Source organism: Rhincodon typus, chromosome 13 (assembly GCF_021869965.1).
Source record: "Rhincodon typus isolate 14 chromosome 13, sRhiTyp1.1, whole genome shotgun sequence".
NCBI lineage: Eukaryota > Metazoa > Chordata > Chondrichthyes > Orectolobiformes > Rhincodontidae > Rhincodon > Rhincodon typus.
Window position 1 is genome coordinate 16,514,105 of NC_063344.1, and position 16,048 is coordinate 16,530,152.

At 38.9% G+C, this 16,048-nt stretch overlaps 1 protein-coding gene across 2 annotated transcripts in view; it reads left to right on the forward strand.

The window, feature by feature from the left end:
- LOC109928481 (membrane-spanning 4-domains subfamily A member 4A-like) overlaps positions 1-4,155 on the forward strand; it is a 36,808-nt gene extending 32,653 nt beyond the window's left edge. For both annotated transcript variants that reach the window (XM_048604834.1, XM_048604835.1), the window contains one exon: positions 2,159-4,155. In XM_048604834.1, the coding sequence (XP_048460791.1) occupies positions 2,159-2,236 (78 nt within the window). In that variant the 3' untranslated portion in view covers positions 2,237-4,155. The remainder of the gene's footprint in view (positions 1-2,158) is intronic.
- The last annotated feature ends 11,893 nt before the right edge of the window (positions 4,156-16,048 follow it).

Genomic DNA, 16,048 nt, shown 5'->3' on the forward strand with positions numbered 1-16,048 from the left:
TGGTCAGTGAGGTGGGAGGAGCGGATAGGTGGGAAAGAAGACGGACAGGTCAGGGAGGCGGGGATGAGAGGGAGGGTTGGTCTTGGGATAAGGCCAGGGGTGGGGAGATTTTGAAGCTAGTAAACTCCACATTGAGACCATTGGGTTTAGGCTCCCAAGGCGGAATATGAGGTGCTGCTCCTCCAGTTTCCGGGTAGCGTCGTTGTGACACTGGAGGAGGCCCAGGATGGACATGTCATCCAGGGAGTAGGAGGGGGAGTTGAAATGGTTTGCGACTGGAAGGTGTTGTCGTTTGTCACAAACTGAGTGCAGGTGCTCTACAAAGTGGTCTCTGAGCCTCCGCTTGGTCTTACCGATATAGAAGAGGCCACATCGGGAACAGCGGATACAATAGACCACATTAGCAGATGTGCAGGTGAACATCTGACTGATGTGGAAGGTTTTTTTTGGGGCCTGGGATGGAGGTGAGGGGGGAGGTGTAGGGGCAGGTGTAGCACTTCCTGCGGTTGCAGGGAAAGGTACCGGGGGTGGTGGGGCTAGTGGGGAGTGTGGAGCGGACGAGGGAGTCATGGAGAGAGCAGTCCCTCTGGAAGGCAGATAAGTGTGGGGAGGGAAATATATCCTTCATAGTGGGGTCAGTTTGCAGGTAGTGGAAGTGGCAGAGAATGATGCGTTGAATACGGAGGTTAATGGGGTGATACGTGAGGATTATTTTGAAAGTCAGGATTTGATACCTTTTGTGAATCCTGTTTGTATAGCATTGGGTTCCAGCAATGTGCAGATGAACTGGGACGAGGGATTGTTTACAAGTGAAGTCGATTGGTTTGTGAACTAGGGATCAATTATTAATGACAAGTGTCCTCTGCCAAATTTTGCCGTGTGATTGACAGTCAGGTAGCTGAACAATTTATGCTGTGATCAAGACAGTGAGAGGCTGGCTCAGACCAGAAGAGAAACCAGCACATCAGCAGCAACCAAAAACTCTCTCTCAGTTCTCTGCAGTAAACCTCTTTAATCCTAAAGAAAATTAATCTTTTGTTTTCTTCAATAGGTGCTACAGATTGTGATTTTGAATTGGATGAGTCATAACTTAGAATGAAGCCTAGCTTAATAGACGATACAATTTATTTGTTAGCCAAGGTGGTAGTTTGTCACTGAAACATATCCACACAAAGTTGCAGATATTCATTAACAACTGAAGATAAGTTAAAAAAGACAAACAGCCAAACTTTGTGTATATACTAAAAGATTTTAGCACAAATATCACAACAAGGTTTTAACCTGTTTCCCAATATCATACATTACAATCTGGAGATACTGAATCCTAATATCAACTCTTCAGGGTTTAAATTTAACAGACCCTTTCCAGATTCTTTCCAAGGGGCTGTTAAGACAACTCGATGATTCCTTTGAGTCTGCTGACATGAACTCTTCACAAATCTGAGAGTCTAAACTTTCTCACTTCCAGTAACTTGCAAATTTCTATCCAAACAGTTCTGGCCTGGAACATGCACAAACTAGACATTTGACTGGACCAACTGGCTGCCCAAGAATTGCACTGAAATCTCCTACTGTGAGGAAATATAATACTTGCTTCTGAACTCAACTCTGGCAGTTTCTGAACTGAAAACTAAACTAAGGTCCTTAATGTTTTTCCACTACCAGTCATAAACTTGAAAGTATAGACGTCCTTCCATTGACACCACAGATGCCCATAGTCATGTGGTTTCTTTGCAGTGTTGAATTTAGGTCACTACCGCAGGATGACTTGCTGAACAAACTAAAAGCTTTATAGAACTGATTCATACCAATCAAATAATCATACCACTCATCTCTTTAAGACAACCCAAATTCAAAAACTGATTATATAAGTATCTCTTTCATCACATGTAGGAAAAGCAGAACCTTTTTTCAGAAAATGGATTCCTAACAACCCCAAAAGGATTATGACCTGATGATGTTTTTTGTGATATTGTTTGATGAAAATGTTTTTTAGCTCAAGGGAACAGATTGCAATAATAGCATTGCCCAAATGGGGCAAGTGGCAGAGAGGTATGGATTTTGGAGATGTGGTTGAACTTTGATGAACTCGCAAGATCACTTTGTATAAGAACCTTTGAAATTATATAACATTCATGCCATTGTTAATCTTTTTCAGCCAATTATTGTGGTGTACAACAACACATCAGAACAACTGGTTCCGTCACAGCCGTTATATGCGAACACTCCTCCCTAAAATGTGACAGCAATGAAAAATATGTATGCTGAATAAGGAAGTGTTTCTTTTGAAGTTCTGATTAGCACAAATTATTTCATCTAATTGAGCTTGGTGCAACATTATTCAAATACATGTAATTATGCACAATTATGTTCATTTTGTTCTTGGGCTACACTTGATTTCACGAAGGCCTCATGTCTTGTTCATATTCTTGTTTGGTTTCAAAAGCATGAAGGGTCAACTACTTACAGTGGATGACAGTTCAGATAGGCCATGTAATGTGTGCAGTGGACAGGTGAGAGAAGTGGGCAGGCTTCCGACAATATAAGAAATTGGTAAACAGATTCTATTGTTCCAACCACCCGACATTTAATAGCAATTTATTTTTGGTAGACAAATTCCATTCAATTTTATGACTTGCTGTGATTTCTGGACCATGCCAATGTATTATTTATATAAATACTTGGTTTTCTCTTTGGCTGATAATCATGCAACCTTCCATTTCTCGGAAATAGCAAAAACTGCAGATGCTGGAGGCAGAGTCAATACAGTGGAGAAGATGGATAGTTTGTGTCAGGTTGTAAGTTCCAGAGGCATCTGTGCTCTGTACGCTATAATCAACAGTATTTCCGGTTGCCAACCATTTTAACTACCTCTCCACTCCCTTGGTGACATGTCTATCCTGGGCCTCCTCCAGTGCCCTAATGATGCCACACGTAAACTGGAGAAACAACACCTCATATTCTGCCTCTGGAGCTTACAGCCTGATGGCCTCAACATAAAATTCAGCAGCTTCAAGATCTCCTCACCCCTGGCCTCATACCATGTTCATCCCTCCCTCTCATCCCTGCCTCCTTGACCTGACACAACCTGTCCATCTTCTTTCTCATCTATCTGCCCAACCCTTCCAATGACCTATCTCCACCTGCCTCCACCTATCACCATTACACCTACCTTCCCCCAGCCTCAACCGTTGCCTTCTATTTATTTCCGAGCTCCCTTCCCTCTCCCCAGTCCTGATGAAGTGTGTAAACCCGAAATGTTGACTTTCCTGCTCCTCTGATGCTACCTGACCTGCTGTGTTCCTCCAGCTCCACACTGTATTAACCCTCCATTTCTTGTAGACTAGCTCTTCAGAGTGGAACACACATTTTACATATCCACATGCATTGAAAAACAACATGAAACTGTTTATTCACTTGCAGACAAACGTCTGTCAAAAGTCAGAACCCATAGCACAGTGCTAGTCAAACACATCAACAAATAGTAGACTGTTACTCAACCATAAAATGTAAAATATAACAGTATCCAATAACAAATCTCCAAAAGCCTGGAGAGGAATGTTGCGTAAATATATGAATAACTCGTTCCATCGAATAAAGTTACTCACAATAATTAATTCAAAAATTGCAATAGAGACACATTAACCAACAGTACAGAATAAAGTAACCCAAAACATATTAAATAATAATACCCAATAAGTGAACTGAAGATGTCAATAAAAATCAACTTTGCATTTCATAAATAGTACACAAAATCATTTGAACATGTTAATAAATAGCACATAAAACTAATAAACAAAGAGGAAAAATAGACACTGGTATCTCATAATTTCATCAATAATGACATTGCTGTTGGACTAGTTCAACCCCAAGGTTATTTTACTTGGCTGTATTTCAGTGGATTTGTTAACTTGAGATTTACCAAGCTCCCTGATGTATTTCAACTTGGCAGACTATAATATTGTCGTCCTGAGCAGAAAATAATGTAAACAGAAAATGATAAAGGAAGGGTGTTTAGAAATTAATGCTGTTTTACAATCAAGTCCAATCATATGTAATGGAGGAGATTCCTCTCCAAATTATGCTTCTATGAGATAGATAGCCTGAACTTTCTGATGTTGCTGTATTGTTCAATAAATGTGCACAAAGATAAAATATTTATTTGTTGGACTTTGAGAATACTGAATGGTGTAACAATAAACATACAATGTATTTCATGTCCAAACTTAAGATAAGTTTATTTGGATCACAGCCTCTCTACTTTTCCATCAAAAGGGCAAAGAAAATCTTCTTTCGGAAATACTGAAACAATTCTGTAATCTAAAGATAAAAGCAGTCGATCCACACAACCAAAAACAACAGACTGATCATGGATGTACAAATAACATTGAGGCAACATCAGAGATTTCAAAAGACTGTGAAACCAACCCAACTAATTTTGTAGTTTGAACTGGTAAAAAACGTACTCTTCTTAACTTTTTTGCACTTGTTTTTCTTTGTGTATTTATGTGTGTTTATGGTGGGGTGGGGGTGGTGAGTTGTAAAAAGGTACAATTTAGGTTCCTTCGTATGTGCACTTGATAAAGCATCAGCTATAACATTTTGTCTTTTAGAGGTATTAAAAGCTAATAGCCCCAATTATTAAGGGGAATGCCCAGTTATGTTAGTACTGGATAAGTCAGATTCCCGACAGGAGCCTGCCTGGATGGATCATAATTTCATTTTGTTATTGAGATGATCATTTATTAAAACGTAAGAGCACAATGTTGCAGTCTTTTAACAGTAAAACAAAATAGAAGTTAATTAAGAACAGAAATATAAGCAAGGAGAATTCCACTTTATTCCCTTACAACACTGATTCAAAGATTTTTAAACACACAGTAGAAATAACCTAAGCATGGTACAGCTTGCAAACATGGTTGCATTTCTAAGAACATCCAGAACTGTACTTCTGCAAGACCCATTCTAACACATTTCCAAATGAGGCAGAGACTTTTTCTATTAGTTTGTTGGGCTTGTAGTGATTAAAATTTCAAGCCATCTGCTGGAACTTTACATACCTCTTTCTTAATTATCATTATTATACTCCTGAATTAGTTTACTCCTGTGTTATTAACATTCCTGATGCAACTAATTTTCAGAAACTTGACTTCTTTTCCACTGTTTGTATCCCAACTCTTCTTATTCTAAATTAATTGTATTACTTTAAACTCCTGTTCCTAAGAATGTCTGTTAGCGCACATTACTAAAACAAAAGGCTTCTCAGCACTTCAAAGCTAGATATCTCTTGACTTCCCAGCTCACACTGGATGAACCTGGACAGTTCTCTCCCTGAGGGCTCTCCGTAGTTTTCAAGGAACTGGGTAAATTCCTCTGACTTGGAATTATGGGTATCATGGTTTTTGTTTTTTTTTTAATTAATTGTTAATTCCAAATACATAGACAAACCCATATGTCTAACTAAAATTAGTCCAAACACATGATAAATGATATTAAAATACATATGTATAAATTTCTCAATTTCCTCACTGGCTCATGAATAACTTTTAAAATTGTATACCTGGATGATTAAACTCCTCAGAAACAACAGTAGGTTTTTGTCCCAAACTTGCAGAAGAAAGATCATAGGGTTGTGTTTCTTTTATATAAACAACTATTTCTCCAATTTTGGTGATGATGGCATGACCCATAGGGACAGTGCACTGGAAATTTCCTGCAGTCATAGCAAATGGGAAGATTTCAAGAAATTATCAAAAATCCCAATCAGCTTCTTACTAACTGCAACTGAGGATAAAATGAAATGAATTCAGATTTCTTAAGTAACAAAAAAATCTCTTAGTTATAACATTCTTAACTTTAACAAGAACAGTAAAAACATCTACTTTATGATATTAAATTATACCCTTTTCACAACTCACCACCACCCCACAATAAATGCACATAGATACACAAAGCAAAACATGTGCAAAAAAGTTAAGAAGAGTACATTTTTTTCTCACCAGTTCAAACTACAAAACTAATTGGATTGGTTTCACAGTCTTTCAAATTCTCTGATGCTGCCTCAATGTTATTTGTACATCCATGATCAGTCTGTTGTTTTTGGTTATACGGTTCAACCACTGTTATCTTTGGATTACAGAATTGTTTCAGTATTTCCAAATGTAGATTTTTTTTTGCCCTTTTGACGAAAAAGTGGGGAAACCAACCTGACAGAGAAAGGGGAGAGAGGGGTTGATGCATCTAATTTCTGGAGGTGAGTTTGCTTCACTCTGTTTTGCTCCTCTTAGAGGGCCTGTGCTAAACTGCAACCTGATCAGTTGTCATTATACAGCACATCCTGATCTGGCAACAAATGTCACCAGTTCATCCCGACTCAGTGTCGCAAAAAAGTAACTTGCCTCGTATGCATCTGCTAGCTTCACTTGTTTTACCAAGCAAAAAACATCTCTTTGTACATTCGTGCATTTCTTTTTAAAAGCAGTGTCCATTTCTCTCATCTTCAGTCCATACATACCACAGATATCAAAAGATATTGTCTCTAACAATGTTGATTTGAAACTAATGTAGAGTCATTAGAAGACTCAATGTCTCTTTCTCCACCATTGAATATTTATGTTTACATGCACTCAGTTTTATTGAAAAATAAATGAAGGGCCATTTGATCGACAAAGTGGTACAAACACCAACATTTGGTGGCATTGACACCCAGTTTGAATGGTTTCTCATAATTTGTTACTGCTAGAACTGCTAGAGTCATTCAACCTGATTTAAATTAGTCCTTTATCTATAACAGAAGTGGAAATAGCTGCAAATGTCTGGTAAGTGGTTTAAATCTTCTAAATTCTTATGTTTTAACATTGTATAAATCGGTGACAAAGTTACTAAAACACATATGAGACAACATAAGTAAGTGAACAATGAATAAATAACTAAAACTCATTAAGGAATGCAGCAGAGGGTTTGGAAGAGGCAAAATTTAGGCTAAAAAAGCAAAAGGATATGATAGCATTACTTGACAGCTATTTGAATAACAATAATTAGTGTGGGATGGGAAGAGACAAGATGCATAAGCATAGATAAACAGCAGCGAATAGGGTTCAAGGGGGTAAAATGGTAGAAGAGGACAATTAATGGCTGTCTCCTTAAATGAGTTTAGTATTTGGAACAAAATTAATGAATTAAGAACATAAATAGAGGTTAATGGGTGTGGTCTTACAGCCATTACTCAAAAATGGTTACAACAAGATCAAATCTGATAATTAAATATTCCGGGGTATGTGACTTCAAAGTACAAGTAGGAAGGAATGGGAGGTGGAATAGTTCTGTGATTATGAGATGAAGTAAGTATGATAGCAAAAAATATTTTGGATCGGAGGACATTGAACCCATATTGGTGGAATTAATGAATAATAAGGGGAAGAAGACACTGGTGGGAGTTGTCGATCGGCTCCTGTAGTGTTGGGCTTAAAAATGTCTCCAGATGAGACCATTAAGAGTTAATCTTTAGGGGTTAATTGGACATGACAATGAATAATTGGAGGCAATTGGAAAATTACTGGCCTATTGCAAAAATACCATGTTTTGGCTGGCAGAGCTACACTCACCTTGGTGATGAGCTGAGGGGGTGGGTTGGCAATGCATGGCAAATTCGCGAGACCAGGACTATGGGGTCTGAGATAGAGCTGCCAGTGCCAGCCATCGCCTGTCATGAAGACAAGGCAGCAAGAGGCATATTGGTTTGCAAAGGTATAAAGTAGATTATGCTGATAGATTCGTTCATTTAAAAAAAGCTAAAATTGGCAGAGCTAGCCATGAGGAAGAAGTCATAGCATTAGTCAGGGCATTTTACTGTTCTGGACCCAACAAGGTTTCAGATTGAGCAATATGTAAAGGGACAGGTATATGTAAAGGGACAGGTTTAATAAGTAACTAACTGAAGTGGCCTGGGAAAAGTGATTAGCAGCAAAGTTGTTTGAGGAACAATGGCTGACTTTTATGAAAATAGTTAATGACTTAAAACAAAGATTTATCCCAGTGAGCAATGATTCTAGGAAGTGTACAATCAACCAACAGAGAAAGAAATGGAGGCTAGAGAACTCAGGGAAATAAATGTTGATGTTTCAAAAACAGTTCAGATTACAGAAGAGAAAGTGCTGGAGATCTTAGAGAATATAAAGGTGGATGAGTTTCTGGGTCCTGATCTAATGTATCCCAGGACTTTGTACGAAGTTAGGGAGGAAATTGCAGGGTCCTTTGCAGAAATATTTGTATTATTTATAATTGCGGGTGTAGTGCCAAATGACTGGAGCGTGGCTAATGTGCCTTTGTTTAAGAAGGGATGTAAGGAGAAGCCTGGGAACTACAGACCTGTGAGTCTGAGTTTGGTGGTGGGTAAGTTGTTGGATTCTGAATGATAGAACTTATATGCATTTGGAGAGGCAAGGAATGATTAGGGACAGTCAGCATCGTTTTACCTCAGGGAACTCCTGCCACAGAAACTTGATTGAGTTTTTTGAGGAAATAACCAAGAAGATTGATGAGGGCAGAGCAGCGGACATTGTTTACTTAAACTGTAGTGAAGGCTTTGACAAGGTTCCACATAATAGACTAATTAGTAAAGTGAGATCACATGACATTCAAGGTGAGCTTGCCAATTGGATACAAAATTGGCTTAACAGCAGGAGCCAGGGAATGATGGTGGATGGATGCTTTTCGGACTCAATGCCTGTTACCAGTGGTGTTTTGCAGGGATCGGTCCCAGTCCACTTTTGTTTGTCATTTATATAAATGATTTAGATGAGAATATAGGACGCATGGTTAATAAGCTTGCAGATGACACCAAAATTGGTAGTATAGTGGACAATGAAGAAGGCTATCTAAGATTACAAAGAGCTGTTGATCAATTGGCTCAGTGGGCTGAGGAGTGGCAGCTGAAGTTTAATTTAGATAAATGCAAGGATTTGCATTTTGGTAAAACAAACGAGCAGGACTTACACAATTAGAAGTCGGGCCTTGGGTAGTGTTGTACAATAGAGAGACTCAGGGGCTCAGGAACATAATTCTTTGAAGTTTGTGTCACATGTAGACAGGGTGTTTAAGAAGACATTTAACATGTGTGCCTTCATTGCTCGGACCTTTGAATATTAGAATTGGGACATTATCTTGAGATTGTACAGGACATTGCTAAGGCCTCTTCTGGAGTCCTGTGTCCAGGTCTGGTCGCCCTGTTATAAGAAGGATATTATTAAACTAGAGAGGGTCAGAAAAGATTTACCAGGATGTTGGCAGGAATGGAAGGTACGAGTTAGAAGGAGAAGCTGGATAGGCTGTGACGTATTTCACAGGATCATAGGAGTTTGAGGGGTGACCTTGTGGAGGTTTATAAAATCATGAGGTGAATGACAGATATATTTTCCCTAGAGTAGGGGATTTCAAGACAAGTAAGCATATTTTTAAGGCAAGAGGCAAAATATTTAAAAATGATACGAGGAGCAAAGTATTTTAGACAGAGTGGTTCATGTATGGAATGAACTTCAAGAGGAAGTGGTGGATGTGACTACACTTACAACGTTTAAAAGTCTTTTAGATTTGTACATTAATAGGAAATGTTTGGAGGCCTATGGGCCAAGTGCAGGCAGGTGGGACTGATTTAGTTGGAATTATGGTCAGCGTGGACTGTTTGGACTGAAGGATCTCTTTCTGTGCTGTATGACTGTAAGATTCTATAACCATGGGCAACCAGGGAAGTTAAGGTTACCATCAAATTGAAAGAAAAAGTTTACTGTGTGACAAAGATCAGTGGTAAACCAAAAGATTGAAAACGTTTTAAAAACTAACAAATGACCAAAAATAGATGGAGAAAATAGTCTTTGAGGGTAAGCTTGCAAGAAATATTGCAAAGGACAGCCAAAGCTCTTGAAGTATATAAAAGGTAAGAGAGAGGACAACTGAACATAGACCACTTTGAGTTTGAGTGTGGGGAAATAATAATGGGGAACCAGGAAATGGTAGAGGAGTTGAACAAAATACTTTGCATCAGTCATCATGTAGAAGATATGAATAACATTCCAAAAATATTAAATAATCAAGGGTCAAAAGGAGGGAGAAAATAAATCCCATTATCTTCAGAGAAAAAAGTACCAGGGAAACTAATGCAGCCAAAAGCCAATTAGCCAATATGTCCCCTGGGCCTAATGGGATGCATCCTATAATATTAAAGATGTTATAATCCCAGCTGATATTATTATTGTACAGGTCAGACCCAGAAAGGAACTCTATGGCCTGGTGGATTGTATTTTGAGTTGTTTTAACAATGTGGACGCTCACTGAAACTTAAGTATGCAAAGCGGGAGATATTGTTTTAACAAAGAAACAAAACTTTATTAAGAAAATAAATGAATAACATGATGTGGAAATGTGGTCCTGTGGTAATGAAAGAATTTTATTCAAATTTTATTCAAATATCACAACTATTGTACACAACCCAGCGCACAGACAAATAGCAGTGACACCCAAACACACGATAAGGTACAAGATGCAACAACACCCAAAAACAAATTGGGACCAAAAAATAAAATTCTCACAGAAGGATGGCACATGAACATCTGAGCAAATCCTTACATTGAAAAACATTATGCACATTTCAACAAATATTAAACTCAAGACATCATGAACAAACAATACAATCATACAAACATGTTACTAAGAAATACACAAGTTAACTGAACACATTAACCATCAATTATGCTTGTTAATAAATAGCACACCGTATCATACAGGGAAAATAGTTTCGTATGCATGAAATCAATAAAAATAATAGTGTTGATATTGTTTAATCCTGAAAATACCCTAACATTCAAGGATGGTGAAATAGATGTCTTGAGTTGAGGTGCATAAACTCGCTAATTATTACATTTCAGTCTTTAAAAAGACCATATATTCCAAGAAGAAAAGTGCAAAAAGTTGTGCTTTGAAAATTAATGATTTTCAATCAACCTGTTTACACATGACAGAAAATAAGCAAGATTCCTCTTCAAAAACCAGCATTTTCTGACGTTGCTGTATTATTATACTGTATAATGAATCTATAAAAAATTAAAATTTAATTTGTTGTACCTTGCAACAACAAATCTTCCACTCTTCATCTTATGAATTATGCAACCAGAATTTTTGGTACCTTTGATACAATAACAGAAATTTCTGAAGAAATTCGGCAGGTCCGGCAGCATCTATGGAGAGAAAACTGTTAACATTCTGAAGAAATATCACTGGACATGAAGTATTAGCCTTATTTTCTCTCCACAGATGCTGCCAGACCTGTTGAACTACTCCAGTAATTTCTGTTTTTGTTTCAGGTTTCCATCATCTGCACTTTTTTATTTTATCTTTGGCACCTTTCCTGGGTGACTATGTAGTAGGAGGGGTAGACGTTCTCTCCATGTCTAGGAATTGCCACTTCTTCTGGCATTCATACTACTGGCATTATGTTAAAAGCCCTGTTAAGCACATCAGATGCTTCAAGCCAGGAACTGTCCCTCACATTCTGGTTATTTACTATTATCGTTGAAGGCATGGACCAGAGTAAAGGAAAGCTTGCTCCCTGTTCATAGAAAGGAACCTGGAGGAGCAGGTGAATGAGGTCCTGGAGAGGAAGGCAGTCAATTTCTTAGCAGACTGCCACAAGATCTCATACACCAGATCAAGCTGGCCAAAACCCAGGTACCAGCCCAGGTCATTGCTGGCTCCCTGGCAAAGCGGGACACCTAGCAGTCCACTTCACACTGCAAGGTAAGAGCTGCCATCTCTGTGCCATCTCACACACACAGAGCCACCACCATCAGCAAGTCCTCCCCATTCACTCTCACTCTGCCATTGCACATATATCTTACCAAGGCTCATGAAGTAGATCTTTCACTATTGCATACAACCTGCCCTCTCAAGGACTCTCACCCACCTCATCCACCCAATTGTGATAAAATGGAGGTCAACCCCCCCGCCTCACCCCCGATAGCTAAAACCAAAACACTCAGAGAGGCACACCTCATCCTGCAATCTGTTAAAAGAGCCACAATCTTTTATAATGGTGTGGTTAAATAAAAATAAACCCCGAACACTCTCTTTATAATCAACAAGTAACAATTTATTTATTTATCTCAAACAGTGAACATACTAACTAAACGATTAACAAACCAAATAAACCCTTCCTAACTACTAACTATTCCCAAGTAAAACAAGATTATGATGGTATGCTGTTCCAAAAAAAAAAAGTCCCAATTATATAAAATAAAATTTTTAAAAGTTAGAATTTAGTTTCTGAAAATTATAGCCAGGTTACGTCTTCTAGAATATTCTGTCTTCTCTGACGAATTCTTCTATCAGGATCACCTTCTTGTTGAATCCTTCTGTCAGGAATGCCTTCTCCATTGAATTCTTTTGTCGGGTACATAAACTATTTATACCATAGGTACTTTTAATTTAGACGGAGCTTACTCTAAGGCTTAGAAAATTCTGTGAGAGTCAATGATTCTTTCTTTTAGAGCTAAGAGCTGTTCTCTTGGTAGATGGCAGTTGGCTCTCATCCAATTTTCCAAATGTCCTCATCTTTTATACCCTTGATGACACATCAACTTCTTTACAAAAAGATTGGTCTTATGTTTTCAAAGCCATCACATTTAAATTTAATTGGTTTTTGGTATCTAAGGGCCTGGTTTAAATTAATTGTCTAAATTTAAAAACCTGTTGTCTTAGTAAAAAAGCTGCTTTGCTTGCTAACAGCATAGCGTTTTGATACAAAGGTTTCAATTCTGGTGCTCTGTGCACTTGCAAACCCAGAGACATCCTTTTCGAATCTCCAAGCATAGGAAAAGCACATCAGCTTTTAAAGGGGCCATGCACTGCTTTCGCCATGGCACTTTACATACAAACACCAACATTTTACAAACACCAAATTCTAACTTCCTGCCTTCCAATCCACCAGTACTATATTCAACTTCGCAACACAATCTATGAGCCCTTTCTGTCTACTGTGTTTGACAAATTATTCTTAGAGTTTGCTGAGTGTTCAACAAGCAGTGTGAATAAAGGGGGACAGAAGATGTAGCACATTAGGATTTGCAAAAGTTCACTGTTAAAGCACAATAACTTGTAACTGTGACCTTGATAAGCTTTCTGGAGGGGTTCTGACAGATATGCTGACATACCCCTCATTTGTGTATTATAGATAGTGGACAGGTTTTGAGGACACAGGAGGTTAATTCTTCGCTATAGTATTCCTAGCCTCTGACCTGTTCTTGTATCCACTGTATTTATATGGTGAGTCCAGTTTAGTGTATGGTCAATGGCAACACCCAGGATCTTCATAATTGGGGATTCAGTGATGGTAATGCCGTTGAACATCATGGAGCGGTGGTTAGATTGTTTCTTATTGGAGATGTGGTCGGTGCCTGGCATTGGTGTGGCGTGAATATTACTTCCATTTTCATAAGCCCAAGCCTCAATATTGTCCTGATCTTACTGCACATGGGCATGGACTGCGTTAGTATCCGATGAGTCATGAATGGTGCTGAGTGTTGTGCAATCATCAGTGAACATCCTTCTTAAGTAATATCCAAAACTACACACTAACAAAACAGAAATTATATTTAGAATCTAGCTGTCAGCAGTCATTTCAGAATCCTTTTGTAAGCCTATTGACGTCACAATCACAATTTTCATTGAACACGTCCACGGTTTTCAGTTCAGCTCCAATTCAGATGCACTTGTCTTTTCTGTAACTGTCAATGCCATTGCAACATCCTGCTTGACTTAGGAAATGTTCCTTCTGCATGTAACCACAATTTGAAATTGTTCCTTCTCAAATTTCAAGCCAATTATACTTCAACTCCTGTGGACCCCACACTATTTGATTTTGGGAATCAGAACTATGGTCATTATTTATTGGCAGTTAACAATTCATAAGGCATTCTCAGTTGGTTTATGAAATTTATTAAGAAGCAACAGTTTATATGTGATATAGACAAAATACGTATGTGACCTGTCACAGTTGAGGATTGTTCATTGACATCAGAAGATGAACAGGCCCAAAGTGAGTCATCTCATTAAAGTTAAAGATGACAGCATCTTGTTCTCTTGCCACGGTGTTTGTGAATTCTTCCCTGGGTCTTCCTCCTTGTCTTCAGGTCTATCTGAATAAGACAGTTGCTTGGCAAGACACTGCTATCTGATAAGAACCACTGCCTGACAAGGAAGAGCTGGTAATGCACTCAGTGTCAATCACCCATTTGAATCCTTGTAACCAATGGACACAGGACCACCATCATGACAGCTGCTGGAAGAGCTGAAGAGTGGTGTTATCTGTGCCTGCAGAAACAACAGTTTGACTTTAATCCAAAGTTGAATGTGTAGTGGCCTTAACACTATATACATTAATGGAAGTGAATGTAACACGATCTTTAGAAAGTTTTGTCATTTACCACTGCCATTTGTCATTTACAGTTTCAGTCCTTGGGTCTGTTCCTGTATCCCTGTATTGACCACATTGTCTCACATGTAATGTGTTGAGAAAGCCATCTTTGTCTCCTTGTTAGACTTGTCCAGCCTAGGTGGTATCAGTGGGTTTATGTAAAGGGCACGGTTATGATTGTTCCCGATTGGAGAAAACCTGCCCACTTAGTTCCTCTTTGAGGGCACTGTGCTCCTGGCTTCCTAGAGCTAGGATGTACTGAGGACTTCATCGCTTCTGGTTTCCTGGGGCTGAGGTGCACTGGCCTCTGTGCTTTGTGAAGAGAGTACACTGGTCTCTTCATTATCTACATTGTTTTAGAGCTCAGGAATCTTCTCACCCAGCTCTTTAGAACTTTGCCGCCTCTTCTAAAGTTGTTGGACATGTCCTTCCTTGTCTGAGGAGCATAAGTCCTTATTGACGATGTCAAAGAGACTGGCCTCTTGCCATTGGTCTGGGATGTGTTCTTTTTTGTTTTTAGACTTCTTTATCAGCTGTCACTCCCTTGGTTGTTCAACTGCCAGTTCCTCCTCCATTCATCCAGTCTGCTGAGGAGTGAGATACTTCTGGAATGGTGCTAGGATTTAGCAGACTGTCATCTCCTTCTTACCTCTGCTCACTCTTTGAGTCCTTCTTTGACTCATCTTTCCTTTTGGAGAGCTTGGTCGGTGGACAGTTACAGGACTGCTTGTTGGTAGTTGCATCCATGCATACATCCTTCCTTATTTTCTGATGCCTGTTTTTGGACAATTCTTGTAGAGGTAGTCCACCTTACCGTACAAGTTGCAGGTCTGAGTCTATTTGCAGTTTCAAGTTGGCTGCCACATGGACAGATCTACCAGAAGAACAACAAAATATATCAAAACAAAAGTAATAAACACTGGACTGTCCAATGTAGGGCAGGTAACCACTCCTCATATCAACAGTGAAGTTGGAGAGAGGGTGAAGGTTCATTCCCTTTTCATCTACTTTTGGGTGGTGTTACTTTGAATTGTTGTTTGCTGGCCCAAATCTTGAAGGTGTCCTATACATCAGTGTAGTTCCCAACCTGCTGATGTACCTGGTTAAGAAGGTGAACATCTCCTGGATAGGAAAGTGCCGGTTGTAGAATTACACTGTCACCACTCAATACCATTTGGATGGCAGAGTAAACATTGGTTCTACCATGAAGACTTTTAGCTGTGGAAGGTTTCTGTTCTCCTCAAAAAACTTGAAGTGCAGTAGATGTCCACACATTCAAATCCACACGTCACCAACAGGGTCTTCTTGATGAAGAATATGTGTTTGATTGACGTACCTCCTTGTCAAACCTTCTTCATCTGAACAGTATTATGTAACCTCCTTTGGGCCAATACTCATTATAGCCTACAACTTTCTGATCATGTGTCTCCAACCAGTAGAGTTAGACTTCAGACCAATTGTCCTCTGCAATGTTTGTCCTCCACACAAGCCACACCCTGTCTTACTGTGCCTAATCCCGTCAATAAATGCCTTTATTCCTTTCACCTTCATGTACGTGCAAAACTCCCAATGAATGAACCTTCAACT